Source organism: Hippoglossus stenolepis, chromosome 17 (genome assembly GCF_022539355.2).
Source record: "Hippoglossus stenolepis isolate QCI-W04-F060 chromosome 17, HSTE1.2, whole genome shotgun sequence".
Classification (NCBI taxonomy): Eukaryota; Metazoa; Chordata; class Actinopteri; order Pleuronectiformes; family Pleuronectidae; genus Hippoglossus; species Hippoglossus stenolepis.
The window spans coordinates 20,924,227-20,943,879 of NC_061499.1; the positions used below are offsets into that span (position 1 = coordinate 20,924,227).

At 41.2% G+C, this 19,653-nt stretch overlaps 1 protein-coding gene across 2 annotated transcripts in view; it reads left to right on the forward strand.

Moving 5' to 3' along the window:
- Positions 1-19,653, forward strand: part of thsd7aa (thrombospondin, type I, domain containing 7Aa) — a 141,750-nt gene that overhangs the window by 57,738 nt on the left and 64,359 nt on the right. For both annotated transcript variants that reach the window (XM_035181948.2, XM_035181949.2), the window contains exons 2-4: positions 6,040-7,246; positions 10,994-11,242; positions 15,772-15,953. In XM_035181948.2, coding sequence (XP_035037839.2) covers positions 6,040-7,246; positions 10,994-11,242; positions 15,772-15,953 — 1,638 coding nt within the window. The remainder of the gene's footprint in view (positions 1-6,039; positions 7,247-10,993; positions 11,243-15,771; positions 15,954-19,653) is intronic.

The window sequence follows — 19,653 nt, forward strand, 5'->3', positions numbered from 1 at the left end:
TTATTTAGTGGGGGATGAAATCATCTCACACAGATCAAATTTTCCCTCTGCTGGCAGGCACATTGAGAATATTGGACGAGATGTTAAATATCCGTTGTAGAACCTCAAGGACCAAAAACAAATAGAATCTTTCTTCTCCCTGTATGGCTCTTAAATAGACAAACCTCTGAGTTTTGTTTGCAGCTGGAAAGACGTGATGTACTTACTTCAAAGATGGACCTTCTCAGCTCTAATGACTCCTGTTACATGCTGAATAAATAACTCAAAATAAATTAAAACTACAAGCGAGACTGAATTGGATTTTTGTGTGAAAGTCAAGGAGTCATTGTTTGAGTTTAGTATGACCCTGAACTGTACAAGGGGCCATCTGAAGCCGATGACTCTGTTCAAATTTAGATTAATGGCCCCTGCCTCTGCGGCATCTATGCTGGAGTGTTTGTGTTTGTGGCTGAAATTGCCCGGCAGACCTTCCAAGCTTTGGATTTCTCCTCATGCTGGAGCAGGGTAAACTGCAGCTATTACCAGAGAGGCTACGATTATGTCTATGTTTTCATTTAGAACCAAACACAGACTATATAGTATAAGGAATCCTGAATAGAGAGTCTGTCACACCAAAGATGGCAGTTGTATGACATGCAATAAGACAATCTGATGACTGCTGACAAATGCACTACAAATGCACAGATGCTAAGGTTGGCAAACAACACTGATTCCTTATCCTTCCACAATTTGTTGAGAAATGTAATGACGATCTTCCTTCATTTCCATGTCTCCTATGTGTCGTGACGAGGGCAGGGAGTGCTGGGACATTTCCTTGGCTGGTTTACCTTGGCGCGTCACCTCACCACGGAGTGTGTTGAAATTAATCCATGTTTGGGAATTGTTTGGTCGTGAGTATTCCGGGTAGGAACATCTGGCCTTGCTTAATCAGTTCCAATGGGAGATGGCTGATGTCTAAAGGTTTGACTCTGGGATGGGGATTTAGAGTGGAGCTTACACATACTGTGGTGTGCGTGGGCTATGCTCTCTGTTGCTTGAAAGGACGTAAATAAATGTCTTATTTTCGGCACTGCTCTGAGTCTGCATTTAACGTGAATGATTAGCCTGGCTGTTGTGTTAAAAATCTGAGTGTTAACCCTGCCATCCCTGTCATTAGCTGCATATGTACGCTGCCAGAATGGAAAGCTTGGCAGGCGTGCCAGCACAAGGGACACAGAGCTTAGGAAAGGGTCAATTGTTTAATCTGAGGGACAGTACCAGAAAAGGGCACTGCTGTGAGTGTGCCAGTGGCCAGTGTACAGTGTACTGCACATGTACCAGTGGTCTCAACAGAGGCCACTACTACTACTTCGGGGGTGCTGATGTAGGGAGGAGAGAAATAAATCTAGTGATAGATGCTCACAGCAGAGCCTTGGGGCTGAGGATCATAGGACCAGTGGAGTGTGGGTACATGGCCAATTAGTGGTCAGGCCCAGGCAGACCTCGTTCACTCTTCTCTTTTTTCTCCCCCTGGTCAAATCAGCCCTGTCCCTCGCTGTATATTGACATCTCAAATTGATCCTCTCATTCACTTTTTTTTTTGAGCAAATCTCAATTAATCTTACTGTCGATCCTGTTTTCTCTATCTCCCCTGAAAGCTTGTTATTAGGAGCTTGAAATCATACCCCATATTGCAGTAATGTAATTTTGGGGGGGCGGGGGGGTCTCTGTGTAATAAATAGAAAATATGCATATTTAGGTGGCCCACTTCAATTTTGGCAGATATTTAATTCGTCTTCACACTTCGAAAAAGGTCATAGGTCAGTAACCATCTGCAATGGCCTTGCTTAAAATAGCTCTTTCTGGCAATAATGATGGTTGTGCAACAAACCCCCTGTAGTGAGGAAGAAACCCCCCTCAGTTAGCTCCTATATGATGACGAAGGCAACACCGAGACATCTTGTGAGAAACTAAATTGTGGAATTGTAATTGAAAACAAGAGATTGTGGACCTGCCAACAAATATAGTATGTGTAACTCACGTGTTATCAATACTATCAACCATCTTGTTCATTTTCATTGTCAATTGTGCAACAACTTCCATTACTGACAATTCCTTGCTTACATTGGTTCTTCTGAAACATTGTGGAAACGCAGTATTTCTGAATGGAACCCGGTCAGGGAACAGAGCTAATGTTCTTTTATGTTTTACATATTTAATTTGGTTAACACCTTGGGATGAGAGCAGCAAAGTAAATTGTTTTAGTTTCATGAGTCACTAGTGACTGTCTTGTACAGTTTATCTTTATTGCACATAGTGGTCATGCTTATTTTGCTAGTTCTGGTAGTCTGTTGTTAATTGTATGTCTATTTGTGTAAGTACACTGAACGCAACTACACCGGAGTCAAATTCCTATGTGTACTCATACATGGAAAATAAAGCCGATTCTGATGTTATGTCATTGTTTTTTTAAAGAGCAAACAGTGGTTAAGATTCCCAAAATGGATTTTTAACAGTATAATTACCTGGAGTCTTGTAATAGTAAAAGCCCAGCTGTTCATAATTTCCCTGTCTCCCTTGGTGTAACAGTGACATTAGTGATGGGAGGTTGTGGTATAAGAAAGGATGTGTGTGGTTAGATGTGTGTCAAGTCTCCTGGAGCTTTAGCCTTGTTGGCACAGTGCCCCCCTGTGCCGCTTGGCTCCTCTCAGTGGGAGATAGTAGGTGATGTAGGCCAGCGTGAGTACCCCCCACCACCACCACCCTTTCGTTCCACCACCGGCCCACAGATAACTGTGTCATTCAGTGGCATGTTCATAAATTATGGTGAACACCTGCATGGAGCGTACACAATACCGCCTGCCAGGGAGCTAATCTTTTATGGCTATAAACATGCTGGCCTCTTTAGAGAGCAGGATATGGATGAAAACCCAGAGCCCAGATGGCTACTTAGCCTTGCAGCACGTAGCCTCTCAGTCTATTTTCTTGATTACAAAATCAATTTACCATTATTTTTTTATCACTGACTCCTCCATGGCATCATACTCCACTCTAACACGCTGAGTCTACATTAAATGCTGCATTAAATCAGCACCAGGGTTTTTCCTGCAAAGTGAATCGTGAGACCGCTTTCATCAAATTTCGTGACACCTCCTCCTCCCGACAAAACTCTAGAAAAGTGATCACTATAAGCGTCTGATTGCTAAAGCTGAATGGCAAGGCTTCTCTGTGATAGTCGGCGCCACACACTGACTCTGCTGCTCACTTCTCTCTCCCTATCCTTCTGTCTCTATCCCTCACCCGCTGACACACAAACAGTGTGATAAACTCAAACTGGGTAAATACAACACATTTGTAAACGTAGACAATGTATGGAGAGCTGGAGGAGACGGCGTGACGCGATCAGTTTGGCTCGGTTCGGTTGGATAGAGATATAGACACAGAGAGGAGGACCCAAAATGATTACTGTAGGCGATGGCTCCCTGGGTCTGTGACCACCCCCGCCTAATTTTCGGTCAGGAAAATCCCTGGGCACTGTATTTTCCTAATTTCCTGTCTACATGATAATGGGAGGTGTGTGAGGGATGTCACTTCTGTGACTACAGATGTCTCTGGTGTCTGGGGCAGTTTCCTGCTACTACTATTGATTTGTATTGATCCAGACCCTTCTCCTACAGCTGTATGCTAATTTCATTTGGTTTTTCTGTTGACATTTTCATTGTGTCGTATCTCAGCTCTATTGTGTGAAACTATAAAGCAGTGGTTAATAGAGCCTGACTCATTACCGAGTAGACAGTTGGAGCTTGTGCAAATTACTCTCAATTTGATCAAATGTGCATTGCAGTTTTTCGTTTTGATGAAAGTGGTTGCTTTTAATGGATGCCTTTAAACTGTGCCACTGCAGGTTTTCTCTCATTCAATAAATTATGTTGACATCTACTACTTCAAAGCATTCGTGCTTCCCATAGGTTGAGCCATGTTGACTTTGATTAGATTTTGTCTAGTGCCACAGACAGGTTGACATTTTTGGTTCAGAGTAATGTCTTAACAGCAATTTGATGAAATGTCTTGAAATTTGGTGCAGTCATGTTCAAAATAATCATGAATTGAAACTGAGCAGGGGTAATAACCACTCTACCCTGAATGACTTCTCTTCTGAAAGCACCTCGAACAGCCTAACAGGCCACAAGCCCTTATTTCAGTTCGCCTCTTTGACTGATTCCCCTCAGTTTGTCTTGTTGAACAGATTAAGGTTGTAATGTTCCCCTATTGCAAATTGCTTGAGAGAAAGATGTATCCTAAATGAGTAGATTTGTATTATGGAGGTGAATGCAAATTCAACCCCACCCAGATTGAGTCCAGTTCAAATTTTTCATTTGTCAGTTTTGCTGTTTTGGCCAATTTAACAAAAAGAGCAAGATCCAATGAAATTGTGTGCCAGCAGTAACTGTTTTGGCATCAGCTCTCACTCTCCTCAGTCGAGTATAAGCGTAAAACCCTGGAGTCAGGTCACCGGAACCCCTGATGTTTTCACTGCTGGGCTCCGTTGCTGCTGATGGAAACAAAGGATACATTTCTGTCCTGTGCTAGAGATGCCCTTGATCATCCAGGGTTTCCCTCACAAACAGCAACTTCATCTGTGATTTTAGCAGAAGGTCGGAAGCAGGAAGTCCCTATCTGAATGAATGAATGAGGGGGTGATATGGAATCAGTTTTCTTTTGTGTCGTGTTTTACATTATTGATAACTGTTTTGTCTTTTTTTTTTTTTTCCAGTAAGGTCAAAGTCAAAATAACAATGTGTGGGAGGACGAGACATCTTTTCACATTTTTATCAGTTGCTTTAGCTGAGCTTTATTCTTTGGAAAGTGAATAATGCCAAGTGATAATTTTTTGTTGATATCAGAGTAAAAAACTCTGCTTAATTGTAATCATAAAACTTGTTATGTAGATATCACAACATATTTGCAAGGAGAGAGAGAATCCTTTCTGCTACCTTCTGTATCTTGTCTGTGTCTGCTCACAAAACAACATACACTGGTATTGGTTAGACAGAAACACAAGTGTAACAAAATAATATTAATGTTAAATTCAGCATTTCAATATGTCTGGATACATCTGGTTCCCTGTATTGTAACACCAGACACGGCTAATGATTTTCATCTCTGTTGCTCCTGTTCTGATTGAGTCTTAGGCTGCTCTGACTCTGCATCTGCTAACAGGGGCTTTGTGCTGAAAGTCGATGTTTACTTAGACCTTTAATTGCATTCTCATAAATCCAGTGGAAGTGCAATCACTATAGACAGAGAGTGATTTAGCAGTGTGTATTTGTCGGGACATCATTATTGCACTTGGAAGCACTTGCGTATCACATGCTCGATGTGGAAAGGCAGTCGTTTCTTTGAAAGCACTTAAGAATTGTAAATTTGTGCTTTTGGGTGGAATAAAAGATTTTGTTTTCATGGGCTTTTTTGCCATCAGCTGGTAATTTCCCTAAAGTGGGACAAATAAAGGATTATCTTATCTTAATGACAGAGATTGAATGGTTTTCAATGAGATGCTTTGTTTAAGGCCAACCATGAAAGATCAACATTTTGAAAACTTACTTTTCCCCTATTGATGGACTTTCTGCTGAAAAGCTCTATGAGTTTTCGAAATGAAGTAGTTTATAATGATCATGGTCTTCCATTCATACAGTTGACACTGTCTCATTCACTCTAGGAGCTGTGTATTTACCACTTATGAACACTGACAAGATCAGCAGATGGTGAATAATTCTGGTTTTCTCTCTGACTTGGGTCTCAGTGTAGATGTAAAACATCCCTGATCATCGGGGTGTTCATGCTTTTTTGCACTTTCAGATTAATGTTAGTGATTCTGCTGATGCAGTTCTCAGTTAAACTTATGGCTACAGTCTATGTAACAGTACTAAGAGTTAGACCAATGCTATAATATACTGTAATTCAGTCCTCTGAGTGAAATAAATGTGTTTCCTAATCACAAATCATGCTTCTATCCTTCGTCTTTGTTACTTACATGACCACTTGTCTTCCTCTTTACAGGTCCATGGGGTCGCTGTATGGGCAGTGAGTGTGGTCCTGGAGGAAGCCAGAGCAGGGCGGTATGGTGCGCCCATTCTGAAGGCTGGACCACTCTTCACACCAACTGTGATCAGACAGAACGGCCAGACAACCAGCAGAGCTGCTTCAGAGTGTGCGACTGGCACAAAGAATTGTACGACTGGCAGCTGGGCGCCTGGAACCAGTGTGTCCCGGTGTCCATGCGCAGTGCTGGGGTTCAGCGTCCTGCTGTGTGCACCCGGGGAGAGGAGGGCATCCAGACCCGTGAGGTGGGCTGTGTCCAGAAAGTGAATGCTGAGCCTGCAGAGGATGCAATCTGTGAATACTTTGAGCCTAAACCACGACTAGAGCAGGCCTGTCTAATACCCTGTCCTCGGGACTGTGTGGTGTCGGAGTTCAGCCCCTGGACTCTTTGTTCAAAAACCTGTGGAATGGGCTTACAGAACCGGATCCGCTGTATCCTAGCTCCACCCCTGTTTGGCGGGGCAGCTTGCCCAAACCTGACTGAGTTTCAGACATGCCAGCCAGGGGTCTGTGAGGGGGAGGAGAGCCTCTACAGTCTCAGGGTGGGAGCTTGGGGGCCCTGTTCTGTCCCGCTGCCAAGGCAAGCAAGACAAGCTCCCGGACTACCCAGAGATAGTGACAAACCATCGAGAGACACCGATAAACTTTCCAAAGACGGAGACAAACAGTCCAGAGGGAGTGAAAAAACATCCAGAGGGGGAGACAAGCAGTCCAGAGAGGGTGTCCTACAGTCTGGTGACGGTGACAAACAGTCAAAGGGAGGGGACAAGCAGAGCAAAGAGGGCGACAAACAACACAAAGAAGGAGACAAATGGGCCAAAGAGGGTGATAAAGTGCCAAGAGATGGTGACAAACCATCCAGACCCAACAGAAAACTGGGTCGAGCAAACAGGAAACCTGACAGGCCATCCCGACAGGCAGACAGGCCCAAACGACAGAAAAAGGCTAAAAACAAGGAGAAAAGAGAGAAAATGAGAGAGAAAGTCAGAGAGAGGTTAAGGGAGAGAGGCAAGTCAAAGGATCCTGAGACGAGGGAGCTCATCAAGAAGAAGAGGAACAAGAACCGTCAGAACCGCCAGGGAGCAAAGTTTTGGGACCTGCAGGTCGGCTACCAGACCCGAGAAGTGTCGTGTGTCCACAAGAGTGGGGATGTTGAAGCTCTGAGGTAAGAATGACTGATAAAAGCATCACATCACAGCCTCTGTCATTTCCATGGTTTGGTGTTGTATTGCTGCTAACTTTTGATATTTTTTTAATTCCTTAAGAGACAAATTCAGGCTCTTGTGAGGATATCTTCTGACCATTCATGCACTACATTAAATTTAACTGTTTTTAATTTGACATCAGTGACATAGTTGGGCCATTCATTTGTCCTAACCGTAACCATTCCAGGATGTCTTGAATGTATAGGGATTCAAGGCACTGACCATAGCAATATCCGAAGCCCAACTTTGGCTGGGGACATTTATTTCATTTAATCTCTTGACAGTACTGAAACTAGAAACTGTTTGAACATTGTGCTACAAGCCCCACCCCCAAACAAAATCTTACCCTGCAGTTTACAAATATTAAAGACAGAAATTATCTTAAAAAACCTTGGCACAAAATATTAAAAAACATTGTCATCAAACATTTCAGTCGAAAAAATCATCTTCTTTGATTAAACAAATGTGACTTGTTTGTTGTTCATTGTCAGAACATTGCACGTTCCTGTTGGATACACTGTCTATGGCGCTCACTGGTGTCAAGTGTCAAGGCTCATAACCCTCAGACAGCTGTTGTGTTTTGTTAAGGCCTGTAAGCCATCGGTTTTATCTCTGCAAAATGAGATCATCCAAAATCTCCGACGAGGGCTCGAGTTTAATTAGTGGACTGTTTCTGTTTTTTTATAATGCCACAGTGCAGGGTAATAAATGCCAAAGGTTGTGAAGAAAATTGCTGTCAGTCTCAATTAGTGAGTGTTCCACATCATTTTGCCCATTCCACTTCACCAGTATACATTAAGCTTCTCCCAGCAGTGGTTGCATTAATCAAAGCTTCACTGTAAGGTCCATCCAAAGATGTACAGTCTCGTATCCAGTGGGGTCAATGTCCATGAGGTGTCTGAGAGCCATGCTCTTTGTAGGGGATGAATGGCCTCATTCTGTCTGTCTGTTCTTGTGCGACTCTAATAGAGGCCACTGAGCAAGGTCCATTACTTCCTGTGAATATCGAGCCTCCTGTGGTATGCCTTTGCTTTTAATGCAAGGGTGAATGTCAGAAATCATACATCAATTAAACTCCTGCAATGGCTGGAGCCTTCAAATTTGGATACATCAGTTTGGACTTTTTGTGGTGGCTAAAACTGCCCCAAAGTGACCAGGCTTTTAAATGGTGATGAACTGCAAATTCCCTTTGACATTTCAAAATAAATATTTAGATTTTTTTTCTTTAGGAAATAGGTACTTAATAGTTTTTTCTACTCTTAAATTAAGATTTCTGTGCATAGGTCAATATTAGAATTCTAAAGTGAAAAGAAGTAATGTCAATGTACTATTTTGAAAGTACAATAACTGTTATGTTGGAGAAAAGATTTGAAAGATTTGAGTTTTTGTTGTGTTCACAGTCTCTTGGCACTTTTTAGTGCAAAAAATGTAGTTAATCAAATTGCTTCAGATGTTTGAAATGATTTTAACAATGATCTTTTTCCACCAACTTCGGCAATGGATTATTTGGTCCATGTCAGAAGGAAAGACAGAGGTGGCATTGTTATGGCAATTTATGAACCATGAACAGAAAGAACAGAGTTGCTAGGAGGCCATAGTGCAAACAATTTCTGGGCTTCAGAGAGTATTCAGACCCCTTCACTCTTTGGACAATTTAAATTTAAATTTAAAATTAAATCTTAGCTAACTCTCTACAATCTTTGCACACTTGGACTTTTTAACACCAGATATTCCAGTGTTGGTCTTGACTGAAAGGTGATCTTTATGTCCCAGTCTTGGGCCTTATACAAGGCGGCATGTAAGAACTTTTACTCAACGATAGCATGTTCTCCGATCTCTGCAGAGACTTCTGAAGCTATGTTAGTACGGTCTTTGGTTTCTTATTCACCGCCCTGACCAAAGACTTTCTTGCCTGGTTATTCAGTGAAGCCAGACTGTCAAATCTAACTTTCTCAGGACACTCATAACTTTTGAAATTGTTCTATACATTTGCCCTGATCAATGCCTCGTCACATTTCAATCAATTCCATTCTGACAGGTGGAATTTAATTTATAGAAGCACCTCAGAGATGATTAAAGCAAACGAAATGCACCTGACCACATGGAGTGCTACAGCAGAGTCTGAATACTATAGTAAAGCAAAATATTGAAAAAGTTAAGAGGTCTGAAGGTTTTCTGAAACCATATTCACCTAATTAAACTGATCAATCAAATCACAACAAACCAACACTGTTACCCTGGAGCTTTTGGTGACTACATTACACTTGGTATCCAGATACACAAATAAGAACAAAAAAGTCAGGACATTGTTCTTTCTTCAAGCAATAATTATACCCACTTCATGCAGTGATTGTCCTTGTGTGGAAGTAAGCTCTCAAAGAAAGTGGTATTTGTTTTTGCTTTCCACATAAGGACAGTCTTCTTTGCCAATCCTTTCTTGAGTCTTCAGGAACAGGTTAAGTATAATGTTTGTTCTGCCTATTGTGGGATGTAAAAAGTATTGTTGCCTCTATATAATCCACTAAAGCAGGATATAAATTTGAGGTTGTCTTTAACTTTAAATTCGACAACAGCTTTCTATTTGGGTTGGCTCAGTTTTTCTCTTGATAATGATAGAAAGGGTATGATTACAGCAGCATTAAAGGTGGAGGTACAAAGTACAAACTGTTAAATCTTGTACCGCTGCTCTGGCTTTACTATAGCAGGATGTTGCTGAGAATGAACCTCAATGACTGCAGGAGAATTGTGATTGGAAAAAGACTAAAACAAAACAAAAAAAAACAAAAGAATGAGAAAAAGACCTGAAAGAGCAGAGAGTTTTTTTGTTCACAAATCTTCAGAAATCCTCCAGAAGTTTAGGAAAACTGGGAAAAAATTGAACTGGTGAGACTAAAAGGGGGGAAGAAGCCAAAAAGAGATGCAGTGTGTCTCTATCCCAAAAGGCCAATCAGCTTCTACAAAACACAGTTAGAAAAAAAACTGTGTTTTGCAACTCCACAGCAATCCCATCATCAAACAAGCCTTGGTGCCGCGAAGCTGCTGCTGAAAATACAGATAACAAATTGTTTGGGTTTTTTAAAGAACAACTTTCAAACCACATTTATCACATTGGCTGAGTCAGAGAAAGAAAAGCTGAACAACCTACAGCTGTATTTCACTAGCCTGTGTGTAATCCCTCCACAACAATTGCTGTATGGTTCTTAATGATCTACTCTGAAAATGTAGAGGCATATTTTTTCACAGCTTAACAAATGTATCTCTCTGCCTTCCTCTCCTTTCTATGCCTCTGCGTCAGCCAGTGGCCAGGGGCATTATGTTTACGGGTCGTTCTTTCATTATCTACTGTTGCATTTACAGCTTCCTATTTAAAATGTCTTTATTATGTCATGTCTGTTTTTTTATTTGTAATTCTTTCTTCTTGCTATTATTTATTCAACAAAAAATGATGTAGCAAGATAGCAAAGTACCAACCATATTTTAACAGTTGAGCAATTTGCAATACCTAAATGGACATAGCACTGTTTGGTTTTTCCGACACATTTGTTCCAACGGCACTTATAATGAGTAAAATCACATAATTTAATTAAATGAACTCGGAGACTCAACTGGGTTTGTGTTTTTAATGCAAAATTACTAAATTGTTGTAGAACCAACAGCAACTGTAGTTCCATCGTGACTAATGGTATCTTTGTTTTCATCTTCTACAGCCTATGCTCTCAGGAGACATTACCAGTGAACTTCCAGGCCTGCGTCATAACCAAAGACTGCGACGTGACCGAATGGTCGGAGTGGTCAGCGTGCTCCAAGGAGTGCTATGACCCCAACGGCCCCAAGGGTGAACGCACTCGTACCAGAAAAGTGAGCCAGTTCCCAATCGGTGGAGGAGGAGATTGCCCGGAGCTGGAGGAGAAGGAGCCCTGCAGCCCCCAGGGAGACGGAGTGCCACCCTGCATTGTGTAAGTACAGGACAAGGGTAGAGAGAGAGGAATATAATTAAAGGACAAGTGCTGGTGGTAATATGAATAAAATATAAGTGACTTATTGAAAACAGTGTAACTCACCATGAACTCAGACATGGATACCTGCTGCTGTGTTGGCTGGGAGTATTCAGATTGGAGATGGGAGGCTTAGGTATTCTGCACCAAATTGTTTTGCACATATTATCATCATGTCTGCCATCTATTCATATTAATATTTCTCCTTTGTCAGTTGAATGAAATTAGAGAAATTTGACTTTGTGATGCTAGAAATTTAGCCTGAAGGAAATTAGCCACTGTATGACCAACCTTCCCATTAACTGAAGAGTCTTTAGAGGGCATCTTCAACGATTTTCTACTTGTGTGCATATGAACGATTTAAATCACTGCTTATAACTGAAAAAGTCCTCCAGGTGAAACACTCACTTATCTCATTTAGACTACAGTGAGAGGACAAGCTGCACCTGCTCATTCTTTGAACACTGCCACTGACTTTGTGACGTGTCCTTGAGAAACCACACAGCCAGTATCATGTAGACACCTCTTCAAATTTCTGTGTTTAAATTCTTACAACATCCAGTCAGTCCTTGGCACGTCTTTGACGTCATGCACATTGTGAAAGATGGCATGCTACCAATATGTAGTCTGTTAAAGGCTTGGGTCAAGTCAAGACAATAATTTATGACTCCACAATTACCTTATACACAGGTCAACATGAGCTGTGTCTCAATTCAGCAGCCGCATCCTTTGGAGAACGACTTTGGCTGCATCCTCCAATGGCTGTGTTGGCTGAACCGAAATGAGACGGTGTGGTTTTCCTATAAAGTCACTAGCATGTCCCACCATAGATTACAGGCGTCACCGAGCAACAAAGTTATGGACGAAAACGTTCTTTGCTTAGTTAAACACATTGAAAAGATGTTTTTAACATGTCTTCCACACAAGTAAAAACGGACCATTGGCTAGTTTGATGACCTGCTAGCTTGGGTTGGTGCCTGGACCTGAGTACAGTGAGTTTCATTCTTGCCGCTAATTGGCTTTTGTGACATCGGGTCACACAAACATTTTGCTTGAGTGTAAAAATATTTCAACTCGATAGATGTGAGTTTTGCATCTACATGTCTATCAAGTCGCACCATTTGCATCATTTACATCGCCTGGCCCAAGAGATTGAAATGTGTGCCTATTCGTGTCTTTGTATTGATTCTGATTATTTGTACCACGTTTGGGGTGAACACAGCATTGGGCTTTTCTCTCTTCTTTCTAATTTCATGTCATCTTACTTGTCTGAGGATGACATTACCAGCGAGCCTAGCTTTTAAGCAATAGATGGCAAATTACAATTTTATAAATTTTATTAGGGACATTGGTAGTTATATTAGCAAGTAACCTGAACCATAAACTAATCTGTCTTGACGATACCTGTTGTTGGGTAACATGTGCGGTGGCTTGTGTCTGGCTCGGTGCCAGCAGGAATAGACAAATGGAGTGTCAGAGAGGAAGCTGCTGCCATGTCTGGCTTCTGTCTCTCTGGTGTCCCATCCTGACACGTCTGCCAATTACCCGTTAAGTTCCTCCTCAGGTCAGGTTCATTAGCTGTGAAAGGTGGATGAAATGATGTGATCATACCCAGTGGTAAAGTTGTTAAATTGAGCTTTGACGATTTGTACTACAATGATGCTTTATGAAGAAAGACAAAGCCCTGATGCTACATGTATTTCCAGGCCAGCTGTTGTCACTGTTATTCTATATGTAACCATATTCTGAATTTTACATCTAAACAGCATAGTTTGGATGTTATGGATTTGACCTTTTTCCAAACTAAACCGTTCCTGATTAAAACATATATCGATATCATATATCTTTGGACATATGGCAGTTTGCGAAACAAGGTCTCTTTCCTTTGAGTTTCTGTGCATTGTCCACTATGCAACAAGACCGTTTTCAAGGCAGGTCTAGAAAAGCCCACATTTCTGGATAAAAAATATATCAATTATTAAACATTATGACAGACTTGGTTAACAGTCAATCAATACATACGAATATGCAATAACATATGTTGATGATAATATTGGTGGAATATTAATTTAAATAGCCATTTTAACAGCATTATAGGGCAATTGTCTTTTTCAGAATAAGGGCAAATAATTAAATAAAATAATTAAATAATATATTTTCTTGTATGTAAATGTAGGGATTGGGTTAGGGTTAGGACTCTTTTCTGAAAAAATTCCTTAGGTTAACTGTGCCTAGTATTAGAATTTAAGCTATCCATTACAATAATAATTTAGGTAATGGTGACTGGTAACGTTGGGAAATGGTGTTTGTAAAAGTCCAAGGCCTCTAAATAAGGGTCAAAGTGGAGTAACCTGCATGACATACTACCGAGTAAGAATATGCGTAAAAAATAATTTGTTGCGTAAACAAACATCAATGCCATTTTGACTGAGGTTTCCTGACCCCTGGAACAGAATCTATAAGTTCTGTTTTTACTTCAACTCTATAACCCATATACAACAGGAAATCAATGTCCATCAACTGCTGCGGTCTTTTCTTTGACAGCAGAAAGAGAAGCAGCACTTCTGTCCACAGTGCTGCAGACCTGCTCTGTCTGAGTGACCCCATCTGTGCAACTTAAAGCACCAAGATGCAGTGCTTTCCCAGGGGCCTCATTGTCCCGCAGCAGTTCTGAGAGACACAGAGAGACCTCGCTCATGAATATGGAGCCTTTCATTGGCGACCTCAAATGAATTCCATTATCAGTTGAGATGGAGGCAGGGGGTTACATTATCTGACCTCAGGGTGGAAACTGCAATGGTTTATTGCTGAAGCAGACTGCTGCCATTTCAGTAACCACACACAAACCCCGTGTGTGAATAGCCGATGCAATTAACAACCTCCTTTCTGCTTAAAAATTGAGTCTTGGAGAGCACTCAGTGGACAGTCTGGATGAATTGCAAATCTCGAGGTGCAGTGTAAACAGAGATCTAAGGTCAACAACACAAAAAGTCTTTCTAACAATGTTTGCTACTGCGATTCACTCAGCCACAACCAATGCTATTCAGTGCCTGCAAAAAGCCATTGGCACTGTGAGCTATATACAAAAACTAACAACGATAAAAACAAGTTGTTTGTGATAATCGAATAACTTTCAGGAATTCACGGTAATTTATTTGTATAATGATTCGATTATTAAAGATAGACATTAGTCAACATATTACATTAGTTACATTACAGGTAGGTGGAGTGAAGGCTTTATAAAACAACCTTAGGTAGGCCACATATGCATTTGTTGAGTATCAACCCCAAGAACACTTTGGCATGTGGAATGGGGAAGACTGGGATCAAACTGCCAACCTTCTGGTTAGAGGGAACCACTTCTAGCCCCTAGGCCACAGCCAGTTTAGTGTTTAACCAATAAGCCATAGATAAATGGCTTTTTATCAAGAAAAGTCAAACTTGCTAAAGTTCTTATCATTCTATAAAAACGTGTGAGAGAAAATGCTGAAAATCCTTATTTTTTTCAAATTTTGTGACATTTTCCTTGTCTCAATAGGAGATCTGCTGACAAAAAGGTTCACAAAATCTTTTGGTACTGTAATAAAAAAAAAAAATTCACCACAATCCCAAGTAAATAACAAACACAATCCATATTATTATTATTTTTTTAGTTTTGTGTTTTGATCTGTGATTTTTTTAAATCTAGCTGGCAAATGGTGCCAACATTAGCACCAAGCTTGTGTTAGCCTGGCATGCTAACATTGGCAGCTCATGGAGGAGCTGATAAATACCTTGCTTAATAATCCTTTTTTTTTACTAAACTCGGACATTGAGAAATGCTGTAAACTCACTGCTCTTCCTGGTTATGCTTGCTAACAAACTGGTATGTGTCGGATCACCATGAACACATTGTGAGGAGTGACTGAGCATGTGTAATCTCAAGATGGAAAACAAAATATAGTGTATAAATATGACATTGAATTCAGTCTTTTTTGAGCGTTTGACAATGTAGTGAGAAAGGTCTATATATATGCATTTGTTAAGATCATAATTACATTGAAATTAAATTATAAAGTTCATAGTGCTTTTGAAGGTAAAACCAGATGCCCATGAGCACTTAAACGTATACAGATGTTTGAATCCTGAGAAGCATCAAATTATGTCAATTGTAACCATTGATTTAGTTACAAATTGAATCTATGCTCGGCCAGGTCACAGGAAATGAAGCTTAATATCATTTGATCTGACAGCATTAGCTTCACATATGCCTGTGGTCAATATGAATTGTGTTTGGACCACACCAACACACCAATAGTCAATAGCCTGTATGGCAGTAACTCAACACACGATGACAGACCTCCCACCCCTTCCTCTTTTTTCTTTCTCCTTTCCACAACACTAGAAATAAACACTTATAGATGTGACTCTTTTTACTCTATTCTAGTATGTTAATAGTATGGGCCGTACAACTATATACAAACTCTTCTTGTTTCCACCTTTGGCCTCAGATACAGCTGGAAGACCACAGAGTGGACGGAGTGCCGGGTGGACGTGCTGCTGAGCCAACAGGACCGTCGGCGTGTAAACCTCACAGGGTTGTGTGGAGGCGGGATTCAGACGCGGGAGGTCTACTGTGTCCAAACCAGCACTGATACACTACCCAACCTCAGCTCACTCAGGAGCAAAGAAGGTAAATTCCATCCCAGCATGCTTTCCATGTAGTGTCTCTACTACACTACTCACTATTGTTTTATATACAAACAGACTTTTGAGCAGGTTCATTTATTGAGCGTCATGGAATATATCTTCCAGTGTTGACTAAATAAATTGATTTCTTTGTTTAAAAACACGTGAAAGAAAAAAAAGGTTAATAGACCAAATGTCTCAAGTCATACTTTACATTTTACTTCTACGTCTGCATAAGTGTCCACCGGTGTGTTGCTGCATCTGTTTGTGATTTTGCTGGACGGATTCTGTGGAGGCCGACAGCGGGTGGTGAGCGGTTTGGTGACCTTTCCTTTCTCACAGTTTAGATATGCCACATTAAGGATGGAGATACATCTAAATGACACTCAACTAACGCTATGGGGCTCACATTTTGCTTTCACTTTGCCAGATAAAAAAATTCTTTCAAATGGTGTTGCTTTGGCTACAAACTGACGCCATCTGCGTGTATTCTCCTCGGTCACCGGGTCTCTTTGACAACCACAGGCACACATTCTTTTCACAGTTATTTTCCCCTATATAATTTGGTATTTTGTTTGAGGGAAAGGTAACAGCGGTTTTTAAGATAAGGGCGATATTACATTGCACACTCGCGTATGCGTACACACAATTTTGTTCTCTCTCTGTCCCTCCCTTTCCCTCCCTTGTGCGTGGGCACTGACTGGCAACACACACAGAGAGACACACACTTGAACACATTTCAAACGTTGATTTGTTTGAAATGACGCCACAAGATCAACACTGATCACCACATCATGATCAATACTTTTCTTAAATGAGTAAAATCTTTCTTCATAGCTGTGCTCAGCTCGTCTCTCTTGCTGACACATACGCCACAATATCAACACTGATCTATACATAAAGATCGATACTTTTCTTAAGAGTTAAATCTATCTCCAGAGCGGCGTGCATTCATCAGCCCATCCTGCTCGCTCTCTTCCTCTCGCTGACACGCAGACACACACAGAAACAGTGTAATCGTAGACGTGTGTAAACTCAGACTGGGTAAAAACAACACAAATTGTAAACTTAGTCAATGTATAGAGCTGGAGGAGATGGCAGCGCGCTCGGTTTGGCTCGATTCTGTTGGCACAGGGCACAGCGCGAATAATAGAGACACAGAGAGGAGTAAATTACTGACAGAGCCAGTAAAGACTGTAAAACATAACTTTTTTACGGTCGAAACCTGAATGAAAAGACCCCAAATTATCACTGTGAGCTGACATAGTGAGCTGTGCATGGCTCTGTGGGTGTCTCCCCCGGACTTAGTGGCTCTGTGGCCGGGCTGTGTGCCCTCTCCCTCGGGCGGTGGAGCTGTCTGTTGGCCCTGCATCCGTAGCCAGGTAGAAATCTTTGTTTTTGGAATGGAAATAATGCTTTCCTTTTTCTTTTTTTTTCAGTGTGTGCATAGGCTACTCACTGTATGGGGTCTATGTTAGCAGCGAACCCAAAGCAGAAAGACTTTAACACCGTATATTTAAGAATTTGTTTATTTATCGTCATTTTAAGTCATATCGTCATCGCAAAATTCCACAAAGTTATTGCATATTTTCCTAATATCGTGCAGTCCAAATGTGAACGCAATAGATCCACAAAGACTAGAGAGTGAAAGAGAAGATAGCTGCATTGAATGCCACTGCATGTACAGTATATGCACAATTTTAGCTGAAACTATGAGGTCTGACTTTCTGCGTGGTTGGTAACCACTTAATGGACGATAGTGCGAGCACAATGCAAATAGTGCTGCACTCAGCTGTATAATGCAGGAGCAAAACACCAAGTTAGAAATCTCTAATGTTATTATGAAAAGTGTAAAAAAAATTTGTTTAATTATGAAACTGTGGCAGGACAAAGTAGAATATGGTGGGCCACCACGATCTAGACAATTTCTGCTGAATACGGCTTTGATGAGGCGAGATTAGGCATTCGCCTTGGTGGAGGTATGTGCTCTCAGAGAGTCCTTCTAGCTGCCTCTGGCATCCACAGTGTGATTCCTGTTTTAATAGTTTTGTTTACTGAGAGCACTTGTGTCATTGTCATTGAAAAACAATGGGTAATAAAACAATGAAAAACCCTGGAAGATTTGTATAAACTAAACACTGACTTGAAGCAAAAGAATGAACATGGCTGCTTTTATATATCATAAAGAATAGTAGCCAAAATCAAATGTGACAAATTCACTCCTGCCTTTGCTGTATTTACTCTCTCCAGGACTTCTCCTACACTTGCACATTTAAAATGTGGTGCACTTAACTAAGGAAAGCAGACGTTTCATTTTAACCAAGACATAGTTGGCTAACTCAATTATCTTATCTCAGTATTTTTATGGGACTGTAAATACTGTAAGCAAAGCCAATGATGAAGATGGACAGGTTCTGATACTTGTCACTAAATTAGGTCAGATTTTGAAGGAAAACATGTGCTTTACTTCACAAATATATTTTTTATGAACACAGAATACAGCAGTTAGACTTCTTACAAACACTTGGTGTAAATAACACATCACTTCAGTCCGAGCTCAACTGGCTCCCCATCCACTACAGTGTTCAGTTAATGATTGTATTGTGTACTTATAAATCACTGCATAGTCTGGCTTTATAATTTCAAAACACTTCACCCCTCTCTCTGCTCTGAGACCCCTGAGATTGGGGAATCGAATGTAAACAGTCTCACGATCCAGGCTTTGTTGATACTGCACTTTATTGATCCCATATTGAGAAATAATTGTTGTTATTACAGTTTGCATTTTTATATATCCCATCACTCATGCGATGGCAATATGAGCTTTTAGGCTTGAGTTGTCTTCACAAACACACACACACACACACACACACACACACACACACACACACACAGCCTGCACACAGTCACTGAGTCCTCCCCCTACTTTATCATTCATGTGTGAAGCAGAGATGAGAATTAAAGTGGTTTCCCTCTAAATATGAAATCTGGGACTAAGCTATATGAAAATGAATGTGAACGTGTGTGCATAAGCCACACGGAGATGATAGCAGATGAAATATGAGCTTTCATGTAAATTCGGTGTCATTACTGAGCGCGCATCGGCTGGAAGTTGCCTGCTTGCATGCCTGTGCTCATCCAGCACCGACACAATAAGTCTCAGCCCGTCTGGCTTGGGGAGGCTGAACTGGCGTCTGCTGCTTAAAATTATTCAGATCAGACCACGCGCTTTCATCTTTCAGCATTACGACTGCACACGGACAGTTTTGTTAACAGCGGCGAACCTCGCAATTTCCACCGTTCCCCTACATATTGTCAGGATGAGATAGGAAATAGCGGCTGCACCCCCAGCCCTGCAGCCCCCGCCTGCATGTTAGCATGTAATTGTTCTGGAGAGTGTTTTTTTGGCTTGAGGGGGGACGTTAATGAAGGTATTATGACGGTGACTAGATTCGGCTTTCAGGTGTGTGACTAACAAAAGGACAGCAGCAGGCAGAGAAAAACTGAGGAGAAAGAAAATTGGAATGTGTGAAGAGGCTTTACCCGGCATCACGCCCCCTCCCTCTTTTCCCCCCGTCTTTGTTGTGCGATTATGTCATGTATAATTTTAGCTACTCCTCAACCTGGATGATGTAAATGAGAGTCGTTATCCATCCCACATATTCATTTCCTCATTTTCTTGCTGCCCTCTTTTAGTGGTTTCT